Source organism: Pagrus pagrus (assembly GCF_965226575.1).
Source record: "Pagrus pagrus genome assembly, chromosome: 3".
Lineage (NCBI taxonomy): Eukaryota > Metazoa > Chordata > Actinopteri > Spariformes > Sparidae > Pagrus > Pagrus pagrus.
The window spans coordinates 18640985-18668755 of record NC_140187.1 but is presented as its reverse complement, the minus strand read 5'-3'; the positions used below and the strand labels follow the sequence as shown (position 1 = coordinate 18668755).

The 27771-nt window shown below is 40.1% G+C and overlaps 1 protein-coding gene across 2 annotated transcripts in view; it reads right to left on the bottom strand.

The window, feature by feature from the left end:
- Positions 1 to 545: 545 nt before the first annotated feature.
- The window catches only part of LOC311255179 (sodium-coupled neutral amino acid transporter 3-like), a 44657-nt gene continuing 17431 nt past the window's right edge, over positions 546 to 27771 (bottom strand). The window contains exons 2-17 of one of the 2 annotated variants that reach the window (XM_084349443.1): positions 25740 to 25990; positions 24051 to 24083; positions 23785 to 23878; positions 23064 to 23179; positions 16652 to 16725; positions 16105 to 16197; positions 15809 to 15890; positions 10801 to 10883; positions 8823 to 8881; positions 8322 to 8468; positions 7497 to 7576; positions 6997 to 7097; positions 6293 to 6417; positions 5693 to 5837; positions 5038 to 5141; positions 546 to 3505 (exon numbers count right to left, since the gene is read on the bottom strand). In XM_084349443.1, coding sequence (XP_084205569.1) covers positions 3401 to 3505; positions 5038 to 5141; positions 5693 to 5837; positions 6293 to 6417; positions 6997 to 7097; positions 7497 to 7576; positions 8322 to 8468; positions 8823 to 8881; positions 10801 to 10883; positions 15809 to 15890; positions 16105 to 16197; positions 16652 to 16725; positions 23064 to 23179; positions 23785 to 23878; positions 24051 to 24083; positions 25740 to 25876 — 1578 coding nt within the window. In that variant the 5' untranslated portion in view covers positions 25877 to 25990 and the 3' untranslated portion in view covers positions 546 to 3400. The remainder of the gene's footprint in view (positions 3506 to 5037; positions 5142 to 5692; positions 5838 to 6292; positions 6418 to 6996; positions 7098 to 7496; positions 7577 to 8321; positions 8469 to 8822; positions 8882 to 10800; positions 10884 to 15808; positions 15891 to 16104; positions 16198 to 16651; positions 16726 to 23063; positions 23180 to 23784; positions 23879 to 24050; positions 24084 to 25739; positions 25991 to 27771) is intronic. The other variant, XM_084349444.1, reaches the window with a different exon arrangement.

Sequence of the window (27771 nt, the reverse complement as noted above, 5' to 3'; positions counted from 1 at the left end):
ACATAGTGCACCTTTAAGCACCTTTTGTTGTAGCTGGTAGAGCTTCTGGCGAGCATTTAAGGGCAGTGAGGAAAGCAAAGTTGTGGCATTAGTGGTCACTGTATTTTAAGTGTTGGTTATCCAAATTGAATTATGCAAATAGCCAAGGTAAGATAGTTATTGTACTAGAATAACGGCTGCATATGCTTTTAAAAGATGAACATGATGACAGTTTGAAGTCAAAACTGTGACTCAAAATAAACCAAAAACAATCTAGATTATTAATACTTTACTTAGATGCTCTAAAAAACCCCTTTGATTGTGAATTTGTATGATGGTCATAGCTCCACAGCTAATGCCTACCAAGGCTCTGTAGTGCCACCTTGTGGACTGTTTTTTTGTTGAAAATAATTATATTTACTTGTGAAACACTGTAAAATTGAAATATATAAACTACACATAGTCCCAGTGGGGTTTTTTAGAGCTGATTTCAAGGTCACAAATACAATCATACAATCTTGTTTCCAAGAATCTTTAACAAGATGACAGATGATGAAAGATCAAAGGTCTGTTATCTCATTATCTTTATTGCAACATTGTTTACAGTACAATAAACTGCCAGCAACATATTAAAATATATAGAGATACAAGAAAATCGACATGAAGGACAAAAAGGTTTAAAAGCACTTTGAAAATGATTACATTTATATTTTTAATCGGACTAAAACTTTAATTGCTATTTACATTGTACAAACTAGATATGCATATAGAATATAAAGGGTATACATTTATATACATTATTTATAAATGCTGGCCAATGTCAGTATTTAATATGTTACTATTCAATCATACACATTTCAATAGATCACACAAAGAGGGAGACTCACAACACTGACATCTAAAGAGGTCCTCAGAGATCATCTTCTATCAGCCACTAACACAGTGTGTCCCCTTGCTGTGTTGCCTCTTGTTTATTTTTTGCATGTTGTGAGGTTTTAAAGTGTTTTGTGTGTGTGCACCACTGAAAAATGACACGTGATATCCCAAAATGCCTTTGTCATACATACTGCCAAAAACTAAAGTCAAACTACGAACAGGAAGTTTGGGATAAATATAAGCTTGTATTTTTTAAACAACACTAAGTTATGCCCCAGTGGCTGATTCAGATGATTCCCTCTGTGTACAGACACATAAAGACAACCAAATATCTAGATATAATGGAAACAAAGGGATTAAAAAAGGGGTTTGTTGTGTAACAAATTGACAGGACATTACTAACTTACCCATACAGCGGTCACTGTAGTCTGGTGTGAAAGGATTTATCATTTAAAAATAATGAAATATAGGCAAGTACACCAGCTCACTAACAACTCCAAGTTAGTAGGTTACTGTCTGCCAAGAAGCAGCAAGGAAGTTAGAAACAACCCAAACGTTACCACTGATGATAAACCACTAGACATAGTTTAAAAAAACATAAAATCAATCGTTTAGCATCTTGCATTTCGTCACTGAATCAGATTCAACTGATACGCCAGAATAAACACTGAACATGAAGGTTAAAACAGTTAATCCATCAATGGTAGGAGACTTCAATTATACTTCTGATCAGAGTATAGGTCCATGTTTAACAGCACAAATGCACATAGGTACTATAGTTGAAATACAGTGGAGCCATGTTTTCTTTTTTTTTTAAACAACACGGACACTGAAAAACCTCCAACATTACATCCAACTAATTTTATCTACAGAGCGGACGAGAGGAAGAAACTAATCATGGCAGGGCCTCACAGGAAAGCTTACTTTGTTTATTTCAAGTAATGTTGGAGAAGACATCCATAATATCCCATCGATATGTTGCTAATTTTCTCGAAATCTACATTAGATTGATTTAGTCAAACAAAAGGGACGTGCCCATAAATCACATCTATCAAACGTGTGAACGCCTCACACATCATTTGCTTGCGGTGCAACTTATCAATGGCTGCATGAAGTTGTGCTTATCAAAGGAAAGTGCTATTGCTAACCATAAACCTTTCGAGATTGTTATAGAGACAGCCTGTCATTTCCGTTACAGATCAAGCTTGTGCTGAATACAGAAATATTTACAGACACTTAACTGTTGTAAAGTGACCCTGTGGTTTTTTTTAATACATGTTTTGGTTATCTCTGATTACTTCCAGTAAATGTTCAGAAACAACACATCGAATCTTCCAGGTCCCTGCTTGATGATTAAGATCACTGAGCAGTAACTTTTTCCTTCTTTTCATTTCATTTATCGCTTCGATCCGTACAATCCAACTAATGAGGTCTTCAATACCATTTATCACTGTCATTTACACAGTAATACTGAAAATTAAACTCTGTTATATAGTTATATGGACGCCCAAGAACTATTTCAAAATGCTCCTGCATTTCTGATATAGATCGCCTCGGTAAGTGCTGAGGATCATATCATCAGTTCATACTGCATCCTCTGAGGTTTCATCGAGTGATGATTAATAATAAAAAATATACATCTAGATCATATTGTTGAGGAATGTTATGATAAAAGTGCTCGCGACACTGCACCACATACTTTGTGTTTTTTTGCATCTTGCTCTGTCAGAGGTGAGGATGTCAACACCTCTAAACCATAAAATATGCAACAGCAGCTGCAGTAGAAGCAGCAGCAGCACAAGTTAGTGGAGTGGGACGCTAAAGGCTGCGCCGTAAAGGAATAGTTCTACATTTTCCAGCCTTTATGCTAAGCTAAGCTAACTAGCTGCTGTTGTGGCCTAGAGTGTTATCGAAAATGCTGAACTATTCCTTTAACGTATGTTTTTTATGTGCTTGTACTATCACGTTTCTCTTAAATAACTCACAATAATAATAATAATAATAATAATAGACATAAAAATAATAAAATAATGGTCTATCATTCGATACATTTCTGTCGTTCTGCTGTTAAAAGGGAGGCGCCTCAGATTGCATGTTAGATTCTGAGCAGCACTTTGTAGATCTCCTTAGGACAAGACAGGGAGAGCGAGGGTTGACAGATAGTCGCAGGGACAGGCGTATAAAGACAGACAGCAACTTTCTATATTGTTATTTTTCTGTTTTTTGTTTTACATCCATCTCACAAGGCACAGCCTCCCAATGTCAACATCAATCTTTATGCACCTGACCTGTTTTCAAAATTCACTATCAACTTTCCATTGAAGTCTACTGGCCTGGATCTGCAGTGGCAGGATGCACAGTACAATGTAACGTCATTAGAGAGTGCGAGCTTCAACTCTAGACTTCTCTGTGGCCAATGTTCTCCCATGGAAAAGATAGGGCATCTTCAACATTAAACATTATTCAAAGTAAAAACAGTAACATTACAACACAGGTCTAAATTAACAATATAAAACCTGAAAAAATAAAAAGTGGAAGGTGGTGCCTAGTGACCACTGCTGGCTTTGCTGGTGCCCGATGTCCAATCAATGATGATGAAGCTGAGGCTCATTATCATAAACAGGAAGCCTATCCCAGCAAAACAGGCGGCCTTGAGGAGAAAAGGAGTGACTGAGTTAGAGAGTGACGGATAACAGGAGATAGAGAGATCACTGTGGGAACACTAACTGGATGCATCATTTTCAGAGTGTCATCATATTTACAGTAACTTCCAGTGTAAATCATTGAATGATTTTGTCATTGCTGTTTTGCCTTTGTATGGCAGCCAAGAATGTGCATAGGTGCAAATATTTTTTTAATGCTGTTATCTCAAGATCACAAGTTAATTATTTCATTTTCTCTCGAGATAAAAAGATAAATGAACTTGTTATTATTAGAAAACAAGCTTTGTTATCTCGAGATAATGCAATGATAAACTTCTCAAGATTACAGCATTATCAAAAATAATTGCACCTGTGGCCCTTGGCCTCCAGACCTATTGTGGCAGAAATCTCAACTATTCTTCTTTTTGAGGTTGATACAGGCATTGATCTTTGAGATCTGACTTACCGATATTAGGATTTTTTTATATATATATATATATATATATATATATATAAAAGGTCCCTAAAAGCGTTAGCTGACTTCACTTTAACTCTGATTTCGATGATGTAGACGTGCACTCTAGGGCAATGGTTCCCAATACATAACTATACAACAAGTAAGGAGCGAGTTTTCAGTTTAAGTTCATTGTTCACATTCATTTCATAATACAGAGGCAAATTATATACCCTAAAATAATCCTTTTAATCCCTTCCAGGGTACCCAGTATGTTTGTGAAATTAAATTTGGCATTAGTAGAAAAAAATAAACATGTACAGAGTGATTAATTAAAATGTGTTATGGAGGCTATTTAGCGTGGATATGAATACAGGTGTGCCTTGAGATTTTGGTTTGCCCTTTGGTGTGCCTTTGGCACAATAAGTTTGAAAACCACTGCTGTAGGGTGTGTCAGTACACTATGAACTCACTGCTGGGTGTGATTACAGGTCCAGCAGAGCAAACTTCCCACCACAACCACACCTTTCAGTGATGCAAGGTGTGATCAGAGGTGCAGCAGACTGAACAGTAAAACAGCTTTTCAGTCTGGTGTTAGGTGTCTCTCTTTTCTTTGAAGGACTGTGAACAATATACTGTTCTGAGACATTGTGAGACATTTTACAGCTGAAAATAAAGTCCAGTCAGTGCTCTCTGATGGCCTCACTGCTTCTAAATTTTCTCAAACATATCTTTAGTCTCTCTGCACTGCAATTTTTGTTACTCATCGGCCAACAAATATGCTCTAATAACATATATTTCTTGTGTTAAAGATGTATTTAAGGTCCACATTTGGAGAAACTTGAATCAGCACTGAACAACCTAAAATAACTGTTGCTAAAAAAACAATGTTTAATTTATTTAACTGAAAAAATGTCAAATGTCAGTCCAGAATTACATCCCTTGCTTTTGTTCACATGCACAAGTTTATTTATTCTATTTGTGATTTTAGTCATTTTCAGTCCACAGATCAGCTTAATATAACTTGATCTGACCTAATTGTACTAAACTGAATTAAATTTCCTCTTTTTCTCATGAGTTGCTCACCATGATTTTGGGGGCCGAGCGTAGTGGCTCCTCCTCTTTGGGTACAATACGAATGTAGAAGACAGCAGGGAAGATGAAGATGAGACAAGGGGCAGATGTGGCACCTGGGAGGCAGACAAAAAGACACCAAATTATTAATTAAAACTTATTCTCCATGGGTTCTCACTGCCTTCCGTTCTCCTTATTTGCTGCTGCCAGTCTGACAGCACTGTAGTGATGGTATGGAAATTGGATGAAAAGTGGGGAACAAAATTAGATGTATTTATTTTGTTGCACCAACACAAAAGAATATTGATCATATGAGGCTTAAGAATTTAGTGAAAACAAGCCTGTTGGACAAACTTTTATAAGTACTGCTTAGTTTTTAACACTTCCGAAAATAAGATCCCTTTCCAATCATTTAAACGTCTCGAAATCTTGGATGTCACTACTGATTTTTCTCCTCCATTCACGTTCAGCAGTCTCTAACATCAAATGCTCAGCGTTTGAAGTACTCTGCATTTGAGGTGGAATAAGTAACCGTGCATAATCCATATCCAGACTTTAAAGAGATCATTAAAGTTACTCATGACTCTTCAGGGTGCATCTTTAAATATGTTTATTTGCTGGTGCAAATCTATCAACACCACCTTGTCCCAGGGTTGGTCTGACCTACCAATGATCCCAAAGATGCCCAGGATGTTGGGGGCAAAGATGACCAGCAGGTTGATGAAAGTGAGCAAAACGACTGCAATGGCGATGTGACGGGGCCAGTAGAAGGTCTTGTTGGGAAACATCATCTGCTGGATCGCTCTCCGCACCTGATCACAATAATAATGATGATAATAATAACAGTAAAAAAAAGAGTCATTTTCGATTGTGTGGCTGTATTTTAAAAACAGTAAATGTGTAAACTTAAAGGTGCACTATGTAGTTTTAGAAAAGAAATTCAGAAAATCAGAAAGGTCATATTTATCATATTGATATGGTAATTATGCAAACTGAGAAATATTTTTTCCATAACCGAATAAACAAACTGTTCACAGAGGAAAATAAAGTCCCCAGAACACTGTTTGAAGCTAGAAACCTGGCAGGGTCCGCCGCATATAAACAGTGCAAAACAGTATGAAATTGTGTTGTCCTTTAAAGGTATGTTTGTATATTCAGTCATGAAAATGAATACAGTTTGTTTATTTAGTTTGTGTAAGCATGAAAATCAATCAATGAAGATTTAAAACAACATCGTGCACTTTTAAGGCGCTAAAATTGTACTTACAGGAAAGAGCACAATGGGCACCGTGAGTGTGACAGCGGTGAGCACAGCCACCCGCACGCACAAAATCAAAGTGTCATACGGGTCGATACGGCTGTATGTGTGAAGCAGCTCCGCTTCCACTTCACCTGAAAGAGATCAACAGAGAGGAAAACAGAGGAGAGCCAGGAATGATGATTGAAGAACAACTTGCAAAACATCATTTATACTAATAATATTAATTAATTCAATCATTTTTCAAATAATTACAGGTAAATTTGTAAAATACTGATGTGTACTGTTATATATCATGGTATAAATATATGGTAACGTGAAATCATAAATACAGTAAACATGACTTATATGCTACTATAGCTACTGAAACCTTGATAAATCATGATGCCTTTTCACTGCAGAAGATTACAGCATGTTAGCGGTATACATGACCACTAGAGGGTGCAGCTGCATCGTGATGCATTTCAGCCTACAGGTTAACTGTGTGCTGATATGAGGACAAATATGTGACATTGCTACGATTAACTAGAAGCATGAATAAAGAAATAAAGAAGCAACAGTAGGCAGTGTAGCGTAAATGGTTAGACAGACAGACGGATAGACAGACAGATAAATAGACAGATAGATAGATAGATAGATAGATAGATAGATAGATAGATAGATAGATAGAGTGATTGGTAGATTGATGAAATGGGAGGAGGACCAGGCCTCACCATAGAAAGTTAGGTATCCAAAAAGGGCAGCCAGGAAGTACATGCCGTACATGACTGCAATGGAGATGTTGGCCACATGCTGCATCTTTTTCTTGGTGGGACTGAAATCAGAAGATATTGCCATGTGATGCAATACACACGCACACACACGCATAAACACACACACATAACATCAGGGCATCCACTGTCACATTACTGTATCTGCCCATACAGAAAGCATAACATACCACCTTCAGCTGCAGGGCTAATTTGCCTCACAAAAATTCAATAACACGTCACAATTAATCTTAACAAGCAACGGTGGTTCAAAGCAGGATGATAAATTTAAACATGCTATATCAAACAAGCAGTGCCAACGCATTTCAAAATAAAGTGAAAGCGGTGCATGTGACTCGTTTATGAGCAGCCAAACAGAAATCAGACATCGTAGCTTTCCTCTTTGTTATGCAGCTGATTTCCTGTCCAAAAGTTAGCGGGAGTTTTCCATCATAGGAACATACTTGCGCAGCTCTGTGTAGATGGGCAGGACCTCGGGGTGGCACACAAAGGCGAACGCCAGGATGGGGATGGTGTAGGCCGTCTGAAAATGAACCCCAACAGGTCACCATAGATACAGCAGCGCCATCCCAGACGTCTTACCACCAACCTCGCGCTTTACTGCCCATTACTCCCTCAGACACATCACAGAGAGCTAATTGTTTCCCTGTGATTAACTTGGGCCTGGCTGCAGCCCAGCTTTAGCCTATTTAGGAATGCCTTACTTAAAAGCTGCTAAGCAGCAGGGATTTTTCTTACTAGACTGGGTTGGAAAAGTGTAATATAAAAGTTGTCAGTATTGCTAAAGTTATGGTAAGTAAAAGTGCCTCAATGAAAATTAGGTAATGTCAAGTTACAATCAATTATGACTGTAAGTAAGAGTCTTTCAGGAGTCCTCTCCTGTTGTGAAGGTATGTATTGTGTGTAAAAAATAATGGTACTGAGAGAAATGTCAGGTCTTTCCCATTTTACTCATTACCTCACAAAGGGCAAACTTGATGATCTCACTGCAAGAAACAGAATGCCAAAGCAATTTTTATTCTTCTGCTGACAGCTCAGGGGTCACTGTCCACCTTTCAGCGTTTCTTTAATCGCAGACTATATTCTATCATTAACCGCATGATAAAAGCCCTTATCTCTTCCTGAGTGCTTCAAACAAAGTGTGATTTCCATGCTTGGATTGTGAACTGTCACTGGCAACATGCTGAAGATGCCATTAAGTGGGTGTCTGTCTGTGGCCATGGCAGTGGAGGTGGATTTGCAGACTTGAGTGACATGCGTGAACCTACTTGAGAGTTGAGGTTGACCATTTTGGGAATGCAGGCAGGATCTTCCGCCCCACCTAGATCGGTGGCATTGACGTTCAGCACACTGGCAGTGCCATTGAATGCAAAGTCCACAAAGGGACAGGGGATGTTGAACTTCTTGTAGATGACCTGTACAGTGCAGAGGAGAAAACAAAGGCTGTGAGACACGGTTAGCATACAGACAGGCACAGATATGGCACAGAGGGAGAGAGAGAGAGAGAGAGAAATGTGTGGATTAAAGCTCACACAGCCAAAACTAGGTCAGAGAAAGACAGAGAACCAACACAGCCTGAAACCGCAGCGTGCAAACATTCGTCCATAGCAATGAGTAGAGAGAGCAGGGAATACTAAAGAGATGGTGGGAAGGCTAAAAGAAAAAAAAATGCATCTGAATATTGTGCCTTGATGTTTCTGCCAAATGACAAGAAACAAGAAGCAAGACATGTTGATGAGTAATTTACATGTATGTATGCCAGGACATACCGAACTGAGGAAGAAAACCATGCAGGTCAGGGAGAAGCCGCTGGTGTATCCCAGGTATCCTGAAAGACAAGCGCTTCATTAGCATTCCTCTCATCTTGGATTACACGGTCATGCCTAATCTGAATTATATGACTCTAAATGCTAATATAAACTATGTATAATATCGCCCCCCTCTCTGCTAATCTCTACAGTGATGACTAATCGCTAGGAAGGTAAAGCAGTATCTTCCTGCTGAACCGTATTTCCCACTGTATGTTCTTCAAGTCTTGTGGCGGACAGGCTGATTTAGTGTGCTGGGAGTAGGAGCTCATTACTCGACTGCACCGACTGGCTCTGTTGTCCTTCACGTCTCGGCAGGAGACAGACTTCTTACAAGAGGTCAGCCAATACGCCTCTTTTTCTCACTTCCAAACTGGCTTCCCCAGCTTTTTTTTCCCTTCTTTCCATCTGTTTTATTTTCATGTACTTAAAACAGGCACAGTAACGCAGACATACAACAGGACACTCAACCAACCTTGTGAGAAGGCAGAGTTCAGCTCTGCTATGGAAATTAGCCCTTCAATAAAAACCTCACCCATCAAAATATTTCAATGCACAATATGGCATCAATTGTGCAATTCAGAAGGTCGCTAGGAGGCTACCATGGTTTGAAGGGTAGTTTGAGAAACTGTTATTCCAGCACAAAGACCAAGGTTCAAGCCATGGTGGTGACAAATAACAAAACTGCCTTGGATGAAGCATCCTTGAGCAAGTCACTACATAAAACCCAGTGAGCTCCACGGGTCCTTTTCTGCCTCTAGCTCTGCAGGGTGTTTGGATAAAGTAAGTTGGCTGGCAAAGAAAGTATTTTGATGTTGATTTAATAGTAAAATAGTTTTGTTTACCCAACAGAACATTTCATTAAAAAGAGCAATATGTAAGAATTTTAGCTTAAAAACAAAATTAACTAAAATTATCAACAGATGTGAAGAGATAATACTGGTGACGTTATGTCAAAGATGTCTGCGCATTGTGTTGCAGACATATCTACGAAAGTTAGCATGCTAACCGGCTTGCTCCCGCTCATCCTGTCTCGTAATACAACCTTGTACCTCAACAGGCAATAGTGAGTCACTGTGGCATCCAGTCTGCCCTCAGTCCAACAACACCGAAGTGGTTTTACTGCCGGATTTGGCTGCTGGCACCCCGGGGATGATCCCATCCCGGCACAGATCCCTGCCAGCATTCCACACTGCCCCCCCCCAACCCCGGCCTGAAAACCTCCTCCTCCAAGCCGTCCAAAGCTCCTGTGCTAGCTGTGCAAACACTAATACCCATTTCACACTGGACAAAAAGTCCACGGACACCCGCTAACATCTGGCCTTTACTCCCGCGTCAAATGACTCTGCACTAGTCACGGGTATTTATCGGCTTCAGTTCCGATCATCTGTGATGAACAGGAAGGCAAACTCGTAAACACGCCTCCTGGCAGTGGGAAAGGAGTCAATCACCTTTTTTTAAGTGGGTGTAGCTGTGTTTAAAAAACCTGCATATATGTGCTAATTTTGGGGTAAAAATGGTCTAACTCCCTCTGTGCCCCACGTTCCCAGTCCGGGCAGAGTCCGTTAATAGGGCAGCTAGCTGCATGGCTAATTGGGCTTACTAGCTAACAGCAGCTACAGTTAGCAGCAGTAAGCGGTTACTCTGGTGATATGCTGCTAATGTTATCTTATGTTAGCAAACTTAAAGGAAATGTTGCTGCATAACAAACGTTACAAAGGCAACTGGCAATGTTACACCTCTCCAACTGTCTGCTGTTGCAATAGTGCAGCATTTTAGCTAAATGCCAAAAAACACGTTCAACGCTATTGTAAAAGTGACAGTCTCGCTTTTACCTGATTATGCAAATCATAACACAACACATAATCTAAATACCCACATCGAAACAATAATGAGATAGGTAATACACTGTACTAAAGACGTGATATATTATACTCACCAAGCTGTTTCATGAGAGCCAGTGGTAATATTACTGCGATAGATACACCGATCACGAGGTAGTTCCCATTCATGAACCATTCACTGCAGAGAAGCAGAAAGACACGTAATTAAATGCATTGATTTGAAATTACTCGGCTCAAACGCTCTCCTCAATCACAGTTCTGCTAAGTGTTTGCAGTGTCAGATATTGATTTGTAGGACAGGGGAGAAAAGTGCGTGTACAGCTAGAAAATGAGGCGCACACAAATGAGGCTTTTGTGATGGAAAAACAAAACAGAGGTACTGATTAAGGATTATTTTTTTTATCTACACAACTATGCTAAGTAGTTTTATTCCTAGCTGAACAGAAACAAACAAAAAACCAAACTCAACTGGTTTCCTTGAAATCAAATATTGAGAGTGGAAAAAAAATAAGCCTCTTTGCTCCTTTAACAAAGAACTGTTTTTGTAGCTGGGACACAGGGCTCATGTGCTCACTATTGTTTATATAAATGTTTTTAGAGAAGTTAACACACAAACTACATGGCAGGTTTTTAGGGTCAATATCTTTACATTTGACACCAACAATCATTGAAATAAATAAATAAATAAATAAATGAGTCTCAGTGTCTAGCAGAATAGTAATCCTAGTGTGGAGAAAGCTTTGAAACAGCATCTTAACATAAAATCTATTGAAAATATAATCAAATGGTTCTATTTATGTGACCATTAAATTAGAGTAAAATAAACAATTAAAATATTTTACAGACTTTTTTAATGTCTAGTCAAATATTTCTTTAAGTCGTGGGGTTGCAATGCGGGAAACTGGAACCATGACTCCAGTATTTATAACAAGCCCTCGTGAGAACCTGAACTTAGTATCAAAGACTCTGCAAAACACTGGATAACAGAGTGGCTGGCAGACAGGCTCGGCCAGGCGAAAAGTACTAGTATACTTTAATTAGTTGCACTAACCACGAATAACAGTGTGATCAAAATCAAAATGTGTTGTGATACAGTAAATTTCCTGGATATCATCGGACCAGAACAAAATGAAATACTGGACCATTACAGGTACTTACACTGATGTAGAATTATATAAAGATTGCCCACATTGGCCTAATACAACCATCCATCTATCTGTTACCTATATTTGCTTATCTTTGAAGGGGCTGAGCCAATCCCAGCTCACACCTGGCATTAACATGCACCTTGAGTGACCACTTGTGATCAGATTTCACTTTCCCTTGTTATATGCAAATGAACACGTACATCAATGGCACACATGTATACAATATACATGTTTTTTACACAAATAAAGAACCTTACATTACATTTGCCAAATTAACAAGACGGCCAAAATAGTTAAGACAGCGTTTCAAACAGTTTATAAAGTTTCTCCTAACTCAGCAACTGACAAAATTGAGTGGTTTTTAAATGGAGGCTGGGGACTTTCTCTGTGGGCAAAGAGGATGCCTATATTGGTTACTGTTCACTGTACTGTATATAAAATGTGACATGTTTACCATCCATAAAATGTTGTCTTCGTTCATTAATTTTGTGTAAATGGTTAAATCAGTTGAATCGTGCGTTCAAACAGCTGCTAAATGTTGGCAGGTAAGTCAGACGAGGAGGCGGACCTTCACTGTGTCTCGGGACACTTTGCCAGGAGAATGTGGTCACACGCGGCCCAGACCATCTTCCAATGTGGTCCAGGCTGCATGATGTTGATACCAAATGTGAACAGCCTCACAAAGACACGCTCACATTACAACACTATGGGCAATTAAGGGCCATTTAGACTGAATGGAGCACATGAATATGAGATGACAGACAGACTCCACTCAGACGACCTACCACATGTGACTCTCATTCACAGCCATGTCGAGGAATCAAACCTCTTTGAGCTATTTTAAGATCACAGTAGGGCTGATTAATTTCTTGTCCTCTATCAGGTGGGAAACACTGCAGAGCTGCAACATCTGTTGGCTACACACTCGAACACACACACACACACACACACACACACACACATCTCAAAAAAGACGATGCTCATCTATCCCGTTGTCATTCTGCCCTCCGGCCATCTGGACACTGACACACAAACATAGGAGTACTATAATTTACAAACACACAAGCGCACAATCACCAATGATCACAAGCAGTGACACACACATGATAAGCAAATAGACATATACAGTAGCACTCTCCGCACTGACATACCAGGTGTTGATTGACTGTCCATGTGTGCTGACCAGAGTCAGGTTTGTTAACAACAACACACATCCAGAGACACATACACATACATGCAGTATAATACTATACAGTCATGCAACAACAATGTTTATGAGGAATTTTGTTAAAACAGGGACTTTGTCAGTAACTATTAATAATGATCTTCCCTTAAACTTTAGTCATTTTCATTTTCATTTTTTTTTTAAAACACGCATCAATTTCAATAGATTTGATCTTCAAGTGGATTTTATGTCCCTGGGCATGTAAACATTCTTGTGTTTCCTGCTGTGAGAACACAGCATCGTATACTAGAGAGAGAAACTGAAGAACAAAATGAGGAGAAAATGCAAATCATCTCCTGATTATGCACCACCAGAGTCCCTCAAAATGCTACAATAAACAGCTACAGTGTTTGCTCTGCAAATGGTGTTTTAATTATTGATTTTCAACTGAAATGTATGTATTGGTAATCATTCTTGATTTATCTGATTTTAGATTGATATTTAAAATTCATACACACAAAAAAAACACTTAAAAAATCTAAATAAACAGAATAATTCCTAGGGATTAAAATCTTTTTTGTAATATTATCCAAAAGTAATTAACCATAGATGCTGCCAACAAACACTGCAAGCTGTAATTATTTTCATTTTTAGATGTATAATTATAAGCTTTATCATTACAGCATAATTACATCACAAAGCTTTATTTGTTTTAGACCTATTGTTGTCTTTTGCATTAGAACATAAGGTGTCCTTGTTATTTTGTCCACCCCCTGTACAGTTTAGCACTATCAACACACACCCACCGACAAGATAAAATGCCACTGGAACAATCTCGTCTGTCATTTCAAATAAACAGTGATTGTTGACCACAGCCAACAGCAGCAAGCGCGGCTGCACAGAGAAACAAACAGAAAACAACATGGACATGTTGTCACACTCTATAGTGGGAAACATCAATCTGAATAAACAATATGAGCAACCGGGATAGTCTTCATTCTCCTCCCTATAGGTTAAAACCAGCACATTTTTGTCTTTAGTTATCTTTGTTGTATTGTTTGTGAGAAGCAGCAAAATGTCATCACTCCACTTTTTAATTTGAAGGAACTAAACCTCTGAGGCAAAATGCTCCACCAAACTCTTTACCCATTACCTGGGAATATCACTCCAATTTTCACTACACTTATCTCAAGCCAGAATTGTAGGTGAAGAGAGACTCAAACTGGGGGAAGGGTTAAAGGTTCACACTCGAAATCCCATCCGAGGAAGTGAGCGTTGTTTGTCTCTGCGGCCACCTGCGCCGGCCAGTGATATCCCATGGTTTACGTTTTCCGCCGTGGAGTCTCGCTGTGTTTTGATGTGAGTGTTTCTCTGTGGCCGTGCTGCTCTCCTCCTCCAGGGTCACTATCACAGCTGTTCTCACGCCAGCTGCTCAGAACATCCAGAGCAGCATCAGACCCGCCAACTGGCGCAGCCTGACTGAACTCTTCTGCAGAGGCTAAAATCTTTGTACACAGAGAAGTGATGGGATATCACACTGCTTTTTTTTTTAAACATGAGCAGATTATTCTTTAATCCTTGGGAGGCATGGCAGTGTCTACAAATGTCAAACTGAACCAGATGTAGTCACAGTATTTCACGCTCGTAGGATAACTTATTAAGTACAAAAATATGAAAATCCTGCAGCATTTCTGGCAGAGTATATGCTTCTAATTGAAAAACACCTGCAAATTGTGCTTAGTTACATCAAATTTGCACAGAATTGAACACAGGCCAGCACTCTTAGGTTTCATTTCAAAACAATGATCATCGCCATGATTTATAGCACAAGTCATAAAACTTAAAGTTAGAAATATTTTTCACAGCTGCGACCAGGTGCGTGCAAGCATCCACGTGTTTATGCATTCAAGCCTCCTTTATGGAAAATTTCAGCCTCGCAGATAGAAAGTTGCAGTTGCTACAGTGTTGACACAGCTTTGTGAACCAGTGAACTAGTGGACCGACAGGAGGAGATCGAGCGATGAAACAGGAACTCTGCTCGGTCCAACAATGCCTCTGAACTCCTGAACTGGTTGTCTACCGCAACCAGTTCAGGAGTTATGAACGGGGACATGGCAAAACTGTGTGTGTCTTTCTACTAATTCTGGTCATCTTATGTGAATCATTTAAAAAGATATGTGCCAGTCCTACTGCCACACCCTTTAAGAAGAAGATGGAAGAGGAAGCCTCCTAGGGCAAAAACTGTGGCTGCCAAAAGATGGGGAATTTTTGCGGACCAGCCAACAGAGCGACCTATGGAGCTGATAGTCACAGCCAGAAAGCAGCGGCCACAGCGACCTTTAGGATGGAGGAGTCGCAGACTGCACACTAACAAGCACACCTTGAGCAATGTGACTAACTCCTTCAACTTCTGCTGCTCCTTCTGTTCTGTGTGGAGCATGTAGTCAGGTTCGGTGGTAGCTCAAGGCATGTTGGGAAAAGGCAACTCAGCTCTGCCTTTGCTCCTCATCTTCAGTTTTGGTTTGTTCTCAGTGCTTTTCTGGTTTGTTTTTAAGTTTTAGTTTAACTGTTTCTCTTTAATTGTTGTTTAGTTTTTTATCCCCTCGGATTCTTATCAGTCTGATTTTGTTACCTGCCCTTTTTGTTCTCTGAAGTTCAGAGTTTTTTTTATTTTGTAAGTTTCACACATTTAACTATTAAATCAGACATGAACTACTATATCAGTATGTGTTCACTCATTTTGTTGCATAGTGTGAATGAAAACCCTTATGTCATGCATTGACCACTCACCCTGCAGGTTTGTCCACCTTCAGAAAGGCCTGGATGACCAAAGGAAACTCATACTTGACAATGTACAGATAACTGGACATGGCTGTGGAAGAAGATACAAACACACAATGAGTTCAGACTAAAATACGCTCAAGCTTATGCACAGTATAACAATGAAAGCGCCCTCACACGTTAGCACGTACACACTAATCGCAGCCAACAAATCACAGAGCACTATGAGTATTATCCCAGAAATGTCAGAGGAAATTTAGAGTGTTTATGTGTAAGCGTGAGGACAGATGGCAGCGTGACCTCACCTCCAATGTTCTGCAGCGTGATGGCAATACCTGCCGCCATCTTCCCCGGGGTCCCAAAGGCCCTGTAGCCGAGCTGCTCATACGCACGAATACCTGAGCCACACATACCAGATAGAAATCAATGTTTTTCAATCCATGCTAACAAGATCTAGGACTTCAAAAAGACGGTCAATCTAATTAAGCCTCTACATTGGTTGTGTAGCAGTTCATAGAGTACTGGGGGTTCACACATTGTGATCTGAGGTCTTGCTAATCTGAAGATGACGCCACGTAGGTGTCATTCACGATGTTGTAGCATTACGTGCCCACCAGTCATTTAAAACAGAGCTTTTATAGTCACACATTTTTAACAGTCTGCAGGGCACAGTGGCCACTTATTTATCTATTTTATGTACTAGTTCATACTGTAGTATACGTTTTAAATTGTGACGCTGCAAGGGGACATTTTCGATGTATGAGAATGCACGGGTGCCATTTTAATGCACATGACAATACATTTCTTGAATCATAGAATCAGAAGATGCTGTTTGTCAGGCTACATACATACCTACAATACCAGATGACTTTAGCAGTAAATGGATAGAATACGATGAGAGGACTGCCACCACTGTTAGAAGTACCCTGAAACAGACAATCAAGAAGACAGTGGATTACTGGTTTAAGTCATTTTTCGTGCAAACAGGGTCAAACATTTGTAAATGAAATGTAAAGATTTGCTGCTTTTCTTTGTCATTTATGTTTATGTTTATGGGTTCTGGACAAAAGAAGCATGCCACTTTGGGCTCTGTGAAACTGTGATGAGCATTTTTCACAAGTTATTGACCTTTTTATACACTAAATGATTAACCAGTTAACCATGATATTGGTAGATTGATCAATAATGAGAATAATGTTGCCGCTCTAAAAATGTACTGTCACACTGTCACTTCTTTTACCAGCAAAAACACAATTTTAATCGCCCTAATAAAACGTGACTTCATCTTTCCCCCACAACAAATGAAAACCTCAGTTTCATATGTTACATTAGTGAACTGTACATTACCTTGCAGGCTGTTTACACAGCTGCAGTATGAGCACAGATTTCCTGGATGCCGGTGCATAGATTGTGTCGTACAGAGAGCCCCTGTGGCTCTTCTTTACCCTGAATTGTTACTCAAGCTTAGCCAAGGAGACTTTCCCGTCAGCCCCTCTGCCCTCTGACACACTAAGTAGTGACACACACACACACCAGATGGACAGTTTCACAAGAAACATTTCCAATGCAATGCTGAGATTGACAGAATGAGGAAAATCCTTTTGTAAACATTAATCTTCTCGTCTTTGTTTCTCAGTGGTGGGATAACCCGCTTCAGTCACAACAGCAGTCAGTCCTTCCACTTCAATCACAGAGATGTCTCGTCTCATGTTTATAAGTATTTACATGCTATTCCTTCTCATGTACTCTTCTGCAGTGAAGCTTCTAATCCTCTCCAAAAATCATACTACACTGTTGCTCTCATTAAAAAATATTACAGAGGAGTATAACATAATAAAGTATGATTAGATGATAATCTAATTTTTCGAATATACCCAACCATCCGGAGAGGCCTGAGCCATGAAAAACCTGGGGCCAAATTCACAAACACTCTGCTTTTTTTGATGAAATGTTTGCAAGCATAGACTTACGAGTATGTGGCCTTCACGGGGTGATTCATGATGTTTTTATTTATGAGGATGTGGTACTTTATCAGTTAACATGTGCAGTTCACGTAATGCTTTAAGACAATGGCAGGATATTAAACCTCAATACTTTTTTGGACCCAACCAAACTATGTCTACTGAAATCCTAATTTCATAATTTTGGCATGAGCATTAAAAATCAGAGGTAGCTGTATTTAAGACACAGACTAATTAAAAGGATTTCTATGATTTATATGATTTATATGATTAAGTATATTTGTTAAACATAAAGACAGTACGCTCAGGCGGTGTCAAACCTCCCTGACATTTCATGGACTGACTTTGTGATGTGAATGACAAACCGTACCTGACATGGCATCAGAGATGATGTGAAGTTATAGAGGATGGTGTTTCAGCTTTTAGGGGGCAGGTAAGGTAACGCCTGTCATTTAGCTGAGCTTATGCAGCAGGCTGAGAGGTATTTTATAATGTGATTAATACTTTCTTAATGCATACATTCATCATCACTCACCATACTCAGGGTGTTTTCTTTTTAACGCCAGTTCTACCATCCTCTTTCCCTTGGATAGTGCCATCTCAAACTGGTTTGTTGAGTGAGATTAGATTGTGAAAGCAGCAGGTCTGCCATGGTTTTGAGTCGGAGTTTGTAAACCAACAACACTTTGAAAAGCTGCCACATCCATTAATGATGCTTTTATTGGCTTGTAAGATGCAAATGTTACATCCTTTACGAGTATTAACTTTTTTTTATGACTTTTTGTGAAATGGGTCATCGGTCTAAAGACTTTCCCTGACCCAGTCCACCTCATTCCAACTATTTTCTATTTTCTTCCTCTTTTGTTGTTACTGTTGGCAACATTAACTTTCTCTCTCGTCCACACTCTCTCTCTCTCTCTCTCTCTCTCTCTCTCTCTCTCTCCATTCCTCTCGCCAGACAGCACGTCTTTCATCTTGACTTCAACTCTTGGCCAGTTAACAGTTGTTTTTTTTTTCTGGTTTTGTTTTTAGCTAGTTTTTTCAGGCGGTGTGGAAGAATGCTGGGTTGTGTTGAGGTGGAGGATTCGGTCAGTCAAGTGGCAGTGGGAGGACAGATCTGCTGACAGTCAGACAGAATGACACACTTGGGTCACTGTAGCTCTGCTCAAAGCTTTCCACCCCGCTGCATTCCTACCCCGGCCGGGGCCACTGACCCGCTGAAGCCTTTGCACCCGCCAACAAAAATCTGTGTGATATGAAACATCGGGCCACAAGGCAAACAGAAACAAATGACTTTCCTAAGCAACTAATATTCATTAATTCATTAAGTTTAAAGTGGAAATAGACTATTTTTTGCATGAACTAATCATTATGAAGAAAATACTGATTGCGCAGTAAAAATGACTCCATGTTTAGATTATTCTTGTTGATTTACAGCACTAAGGCAGCGCATCTGCCGTTGCACAACCACACATTTGTATTATTAACACTATTAGTAGTAGTTTAGTACCCATCTACAACAACAAAAAATAACCATTAAATGCATTAAAATGTATCAATGACAAGTGAATAAACTATTAAAAAAAAGAAGAGTGAACGCTATTTCAAAAGTTATCCCCCACTACAGCCCTGCTTATTCCTTCTTGCTTTGGACAGTAGCCAGGCTGCTGGCAGTAGCCTTGTTGTTTACGCTATCACAAGCTGATGCTAGCAGTCAGAAAATATACCAGGAGCTGCGAGGTAAGCCAGGAACAAAAGAAACAAACTTCTATATTTGTTTTTGGCTGCTAAGGTGAGTGATCAGGTTGTCTTTGCAGCGGCTACATCTGCTTGGAAACGCCAAGGGCATGTGGCTCTCTCTATTATCCAAAAGCTGTCCTTCGTCACCTCCGTCCTCACTATAGTCAACAAGTTTTGCAATTTCTAACACAATACAGGATGTACTTAATGCCATAACAACTATAAACATCCCTATTGTTCAACCAATCCCTCCAACAACACCACACTTGATTATTTTCCTTTTCAGAACTTATCCACAGCTATAATTATAGTTATCAATCAATAGACACAATTATGTGCAAATGTTGACACATGTGGAATGAACTGATGCATCTTGCCTCACATCAGTGTTCAGCTTGAAGTGGATGAATGAACTGCATCACAATACTTCAAGGTCCAATGTGCTTAAGACGTCTGCAGTAGGCGACACAGTCAGCGGTGGGAACGGCACGACCTGTCACAAAAATACTCAGCAACAGGCTTATTTTGTGCTGCCGGCCATTATTTCTGCCTTTGTTTACCTCCTCATGTTTGAGCGAACATGGTCGCCTCATTTTTAGGTCTCCCCTCCCCTTTAGGAGCAGAACCTGAGGTTCATAATGGCACAGTACACTGCTAGGAAAGAAAGATTTAATGTTGTTTGAGGTGATCACCGGCCTGGGGTCCAATGTTATACACAGAAAAATAGCCGGTATCTCTTTGCCAAACATGTCACTGACCCTGCTTGGCTACTCTATTGTTTGATACAAGATCATGCAGATATGCACACAAAGACCTTTCATCTGTAACTGGATGGATAAATACACACTCTCTTTTGCATTCAGTCACGTACTATTAATTCGCACGCGATTACATGCATTCATCAGAGTAAAAAGTAGACTAATCAGCCGGAGCTCACTTCAGCTCCTGCCTAGTCAAGTGTCAAATACACTGGCGTTTGGGTTCAGCAAGTACAGACAGCAGATAGCTCGAAAAACCACAGTCACACAACTCAGCTCAAATTAAGAAGCTTTCTCAAACACGAGGCAAAATCCTACAGACATGACTGCCTCGGAAAACAGCTAAAAACCTTCCTTGAATAATATTCAAGGGTGGTGGTAGCTGTCTAACACTATCTAACATGACATTTCTCCCATATGAATGCTAATGTAACTATGTTATTACTTTTCTGTTTGCTCAACAATAAACAGGCTCTCCGCTAGTTATCCACCACAGCTACAAATCCACCTAAAAGAGACTTACACAAACATCCAAAACATTGTTCCACCTCTCACCGGAGCTCTGCGTTGTATTTTTATTCAAGGACGCTTACTGTAGTTAAATAAACGGCACTGCCTCGATTTTCTAAGAAATGCAACGCTGGGGAGCTTACAGCAGTGTCCATTTAGCTTTCGCAGAAAAACACTTAGCTCAGCCAGCTTCAGCACCTTACAATCTAGCATCGTCAGGAAGAGGTGTCAGAACAGCACGAGGAAGACAAGGAGGTGAAAGTGTCGATGTCACCCTCTAGAAACACCAACATGAGTTATTTTTGAGACATGCAATGACAAAGATCAACCCTACAACTGGAAAGCTCATGAAAAAGGGCAAGTTTAAAATGCAGTGGCACGTGATTGTAAATCTGTGACGGCCCATCATTCCAATATTATGCCACCAGTATGCTTGTACAGAATCCAGCCACCATAAATCAAATCCATGCCCACTAGCTGAAATTGTTGTGTGCGTAATATCCAGCAGACTGGACCTGCTCTCCCTGATGGCAGGATAAGTCTGAGACAGATTGGACGCTCAACTAAAGTGCTGATGATGAACAGCAACAGCACACATTGCAATTTAATGATGACGCCAGTGAAATGTTGACAATTTCCTGAAAGCAAGCTATTACTCAGTCTACAAGCTTTAAAGGATAAAGATTGAGATACCCTGTGCTTTTCTTGCTGTCAATAAATACCAGACGAATCTGCGAGCTGTTTAATCGGGCCACCCTCCCATTCAGACAGATTTCACTGCTTCGTGGTTTGTGACGGGACAATCACGACCATTTCTCTAATATGAGGCGGGTTTGATTCGATGACTGACAGAGGAGCATCTTGAAAAATCACATATCACACATTGTGCTGCTCTGCTGTTGTCATCCAGCCTGCAGTTAAGTCAAGGCTCACAAAACTCTAATCAAACTGTTGAACTGCTGATAAAAACATAATCAAGATTCTCTTATTGTTTATTTCTTGCTTCAAATGTTTTATTTCTTGTTGCAACCAGAGCCCTTGAGGTGAGAAAGTCGCGACAATGGAAGTTCAAAACTTCACAAAGTTCTAGTTCTGAGCAGGCTTTTTAAATGCATGAATACAGAAAGACAGTGGTACGTTGTTTAGCAGTTCGTAGTTAATACATGATTTATTGATTGATTGATTTACAGTACTGGGCTAAGAACCACGATCCGCCTTTGCTTTGAAAAAAAAAAAAAAATGGTCCACTGGAGTAAACGGAGATGACTCGACTCTCTTTACTAAAGGGCTCTGGGTGCACCATCACACATTTTTGTCGGTCTGACTGGTTGCAGGTCTACCAAATTGCATCCAGTCAGATAACGCCACTTGGAAATCAAACATGAACTAAGAGGTTCCAGCTTAATCTGCCTTTAATGAATCAGTTTGGCAATGCCAGGCTACATAAAGGTAAAAAACAACAATACATTGATGCCACCAACAAGTACGGTCTAACACCTGATATAGCTTATTTTTCTTTGCCATAGAGGTCCATTATTGATCCATAAGAATGTAAAACCAATCAGCAAGGCTCACTGTTACGCTGGGTGACATGTCTCTCTTATGATGGTGAAAAAATGTCCCTAACAAGTGCACTATTTGCGCCAATTTACTGAATTGTTTGCTAAAGAGAGATGAGACCTTGGTAAACCATGTCAGAGAAGGGCAACACCAGAAACAACGCTATAATATCTTTACTTCCACATTAAGTCATAAAAAGTGTTTTTACGTTGACTCGTTTCACTGAGTCGAGGTGAGAGAACTCGCTGCAGCTTCTGGTGCATCAAAATCAGGCAGAAAAACAGAAATGACGAGCCTGGAAGCTGCAGTGGACTGTGACGTCAACATCCTGACAGACAATGATGCTGTGGAGGCTTTAAAATGTTAAGCCCCTCATGTATATAGTACATACACCCACAGAGAATCAGCTGCACAGAAACAACACGGTTATTTTCTGCATCTGTGTTTGCTGTGATTACACTCATTTATAGCTCAAGTAAATGATTTCCAGTCTGCTATTGATCTGAGCCTTGATTTATCAGACAAATGTGCCCTATGTCATCGGCTTTTGTGTCATAAACAGGGACTGTTGCCTGGTAAATACAAGACAATTACAATATAATTAGGTGCTATTTATACGTGACGCAGCCCTCCACTGGATGAGCGGGAAGAAAATGAGTCAGACAACATCTGTAAGCCATTATTCACGTCATGGAGTTACATATTCAGTGTACCAAATGCATATAAATAACTTACAAAAAGAGGACGACCCCTGTGTTGGCCATGGCGTAGGCCAGTCCAAGGATTCCACTTCCCATGATTGCATTGCCAAGGTTGAAGACGGACATCCCAAACGAGGTTTTCCCCTCAAACTATGACCGATACGAGAAGGAGGAGAGAAATAAACATGTCAGATCATCAAATAGTGCGTTCAAATACTGAATATGCGCAGTATGTGATATCACTGACCATGTTTACATGCTCAAAACAGTCCAGCTTTTGCTCTTATTCTGAAAAAGACTATTTCTACTAAGCTGTTTGCATTGGTAATAGAAATAAATATTTAAATGACTAATAGTCCTGTTTACATGCAGCTGTGCAAACTCCAATCGCCTTCCTGAAAGGACAGATTTGCAATATTTGTGCAGATCCAAAACCTGTTTACATCTAAGTCGTTCTTAATGTTAGAAAGTAGGTGTGTTTCTCCTTTCAACCAGAGACACGGGCTTTTCTTTTGTGCATGCATTTCTACCCCAGCCTTGCAAATGGCTGCCAAGGCAAAGCATAGAGGAGGGAATAGGCCCAGAGTTACATACTTTATACCGAGTCTGAATTTGAATAACCAAACAGAATTTGGTGTCTTGATTATGTATTTTAATTCAGAATACTGTCAAATTCAGAATATTAGCGTGTATAATATTAGTGTGCATGTGAATGTAGTCATTGAGAAAAGCCAGTGGGCTGTGTTTGAACTCACATCTGTAAAGCGTGTTGTTTTCTTGTCATCCACGCCTGATAAGAACTCCTGGCTCTCTGGGAGGTTGGCCTCCGTGTTCTCAGTTCTGTGGGCACTGAATAGAAATAAATAATGTCAAAGAACGAAAGGTAACACCACAATGAACAAAAACACTCAAGACTCATCACAAACTGTCATTTCTTTAATATAGAGCAGACTCTGTTTCATGTGTCTCTGCGGATAACACAGTGAATCTGGAACACATTCTGTTATTATAACATACGTACCTATCATTCTGGGCACTATTGGGTACAGTTTCCCTACAAGCAGTGAAGAGAGAGGCCATCCATCATCCAACGAGAGCACAAAGTGGAAAAACAACACCCTCAGTCATAATACAATAAGGCAAATAATACAGTGAAGGGACCAGCTATAAATTATCATCAGCATCCCGGGAGAGACATTTTAATTAAACCATCCATTACATAAAAAGAGGAGGAAAAAAAATATTGCTAGACAACCAGTGACATGATAATCAGGCATTTAGCTCAATCCATTATCCAGCACAGATTATTGTACAATGAGGGAGCATGTGGGAGTAAGAGTCCTGCTCAAAGGCACATCATCAGGCAGTTAATGGACTTACAGTATTTGCTGTTACAGGGATTGTGCCCGAGGGCCTGAGGTTATGAGAGAGCCACTCTGGTAACAAGGCTCAACTGCCACCTCAGGCAGCAGAGTGACATAATCGGTCTCACCACAAAACACACAATTGGGTTCGATTTTCTCATGTCTCCTTGATGTATTTTGAGCATTTAGGCCTTGAGTCAAAAGAAAGCCCCCAAAACAAATACAGATCAGATCTTTCCTCAATAAATGAGGGTCATATCAAACCTACTCAGCTAGGCGAACCCAAGATACTCGGTTACATTGGTGGCAGCAGTGTTTCCTATCTGCAGGACGCTGTTAGATCACACCAAGACACGTCGCTAGAAACGTGTCACCAGCAAAACCATTGTTTTCCTACAGTACATTGCACCTGGCGGGCGCTGCTTTCCTTCCACATTGTTTTGCCCACAAACACCTCTTCCAAGGCCTTTATGAAGCAACCAAACCTGTGGCAACGAGTCTCTGTGTGATCAGGGTCTTAGTGTGTTTTTCTCAAGCGTGTTTTTGATAATTTGCCTTTTCTTAGCTTAGCTTCCTCACTAAAGCTAGCTGTCTAATTTGGTTTTAAGCTTTAGAGGCAGAACATAAATGCAAAGCCTTTTAAATGTATACTGGACGCTCGTTCTTCCTGCTCCCTTCGCTGTTGACGGAAGTCAGAGTTTTCTCAGTTGGAGGTGGTTGTTGGGTACAGTGGGAAGCAGGCAGTGACTACAGTGGTAAGCTGGTGAGGATTCTCACTACTCACTTGAGCAGTCTGCTTTTCAGCTGTGGAACAGCCCTCCTAATACAGCCAAAAACTCCAATCTTACAGCAACTTTGAGGCGGCACTCTATCTCAAAAAGCGATGTTTTACTGTGGACGTCGCCATTTGCCAATTGGATACACGTCGCCAAACCCTACTAGCTGATGTATATGGAGTTACAGCTTAATATAGTACATCATACCGTATCTTTCTTCTAAAAGTGAGTCTGGTCCTTGTCGTGTTGAATAAGACGGGTACAGAAACAGGAACAGGCGACACACGACACCTATTTCACTTGATGTTTTCTTAACACACAGTGTGTAATTTGATGCGATGCGTGAGAAAGACATGTAAGATCTTCAGTAAGTGGCAAGTTAAGACGACAAGTGAAAGCAAGAGGACAGTAAATCAGATCACCTAGCTTAAATAGAGGCAGCCGGCCTGTAGTAGAGGACGGGACGCTCAAATGAAAGAGATTCTCAGAGTGACATTTGTGAGCTGTAATGAATTAGAAAGGTATTACTGATTGATCAACACAGACCAGGTTCAGTAGGATTATACTCACTTATCAGCGTCCCCTGCAGGCGGTGTTTTGGCCGATGCTGTGATCTCCTCCCCGGGCTCATGGCCTTTCCCATTAGGAATAGCGTTCACCTCAGCAGGGGCAGTTTCCACAGTGTCGGCTGGTTTATCCTCACTCATATCTGCACTGGTGCCTTGGTGTGTCTGTAATGATCAGTCTGTTGAAGTGTGTGAATGTTTGAGGCTGTCAGTGTTTGTACTCTGAGAGTTAAGTTTTTATTTGCCCCCTGGGATCTGTGGAAGAAAAGATATGAACAAATTAGCCTAATATTTCACAATGGCAATGGCATTGTCTTTGTTTATAAAGTCACTGGGAAGCCTGTTGACCATTTTTTAATGCTTTTCCTAGACAGTGCAGGTGCAAGATAGGAATGTATAAGAGCAATCACACTTTTGTTTCATGTCTCATTTAATCATATCTGTATTTTGTCAAAACAGAAGTGTGAAACTCATCAATCGATGTAGATTTTAAATGAGTCATATCATAATTTTTCACATCATCATTAGCTCATGAAAAACGGACATTTTGAAGATCCATGGTCTTCATAGGACAGCAACAATATGGAACTGTTGCTTAAAACTTGAATTGCGTCAGTTCTAACAAGCACTGATTCACGTTAAATCAATCCATGCCAAATTTGGGCACCTAGGTGAGAGATTAAGCAGAGGCTACATCGCCCCTGTAGTGTGTTTAAGTCACAGTGAGCCGGTGCTTCACAAAACTTGATGCAGACGACACGTGTGGCAATATTTTTTTTGCAAAATGGCCAGGGCAACACATCTTACCTGAAGAAAGACCTGGTCAAACACAAAATGTCAAAAAGCTGAAGAGTAAGAAAAGGATTATTTGGGATTATTTCTGACCTCCACCAAGGAGGTTATGTTTTCACCCTTGTCTGTTTGTTTGCTGGTTGGTTTGACAGCTGGATTACACAAAAATGACTGAATGGATTTCCACAAAACTTGGATGGAGAACGGGTCTAAGTCCAGAACAGACCCCTTTAAGTTTCGGGGCGGATGTGGATAAAGGGACGGATCCAGGAATTTTTCTCTTACTTTCTTTATCATTGCAAATAAGGGTTTCAACATTTTTGTACATTTCTCAGGGAATAATCAATAATAATAATAATAATAATAATTCAATAGAAAAAATCAGGCATATTTAGGTGGCTGGTATCTATAAGTGAATACAATGCGATGTGGATGTAAGTAAGTTAGTAAGTAATTAGGCTTGATTCAGTTCAAGAGGATTGTTGGGCCTTGGTGGAAGTACGAGCTCTACTCAGTGCCATTCTAGTTTACAACTGATATGACATCTTCGCTATTGCAGAGACAGGAATGTACAAAGAAACAGTACCGTTGGGTAACATTGGTGAATTCCAGTTTAAATGTGAACGGTGCCTGACTCTACTAGAAATGCTTTAATTCCTAGTTTACAACAACAAGAGACACGTGGGAAGATAAAAGAGGCCACCATGAGGGCGTTCAAGTGAATCTGTATCTGCCTGAAGGCCCCACAGGGACGTGACTGAACTCCAAATCACTTGATGAATGCTGACAAGACAGGATGGCAACAGAGATGTCAAAATGGAGAGATAAAACAAAATTCCTTGCACACCTATAAAAGTAATGAAGCGACTAAATTACATTTCAAATACGCCACAATGATTTGGGGATTCAGATTAAAATACTGTGTCATTCGTTTGTGAAACCTTGATACTGTAACTTTAAAGTCAGAGTGACTGTGCGACTAACACCGACTGCTACTATGAGAGTCAAAGAATAGAGTTGACAGTAAATGGATGTTTTGGCAAATCCCATGAATAATTGACACATCAACTGACAGGTCTACGCTCAGAGGAAGCAGAGCTTTGAGTTAACTGTGACACACTGGGCTTTAATTCAGCCCTCTATTTCCTGCGGTGTCTTAGCTGCCCAGCTGGCTTGAGGGGCCCAGAAAGGCCCCTGTGCCATGTATCTCCTGGATGCTGTTGACCAAAGCCCCCTATCTGGCT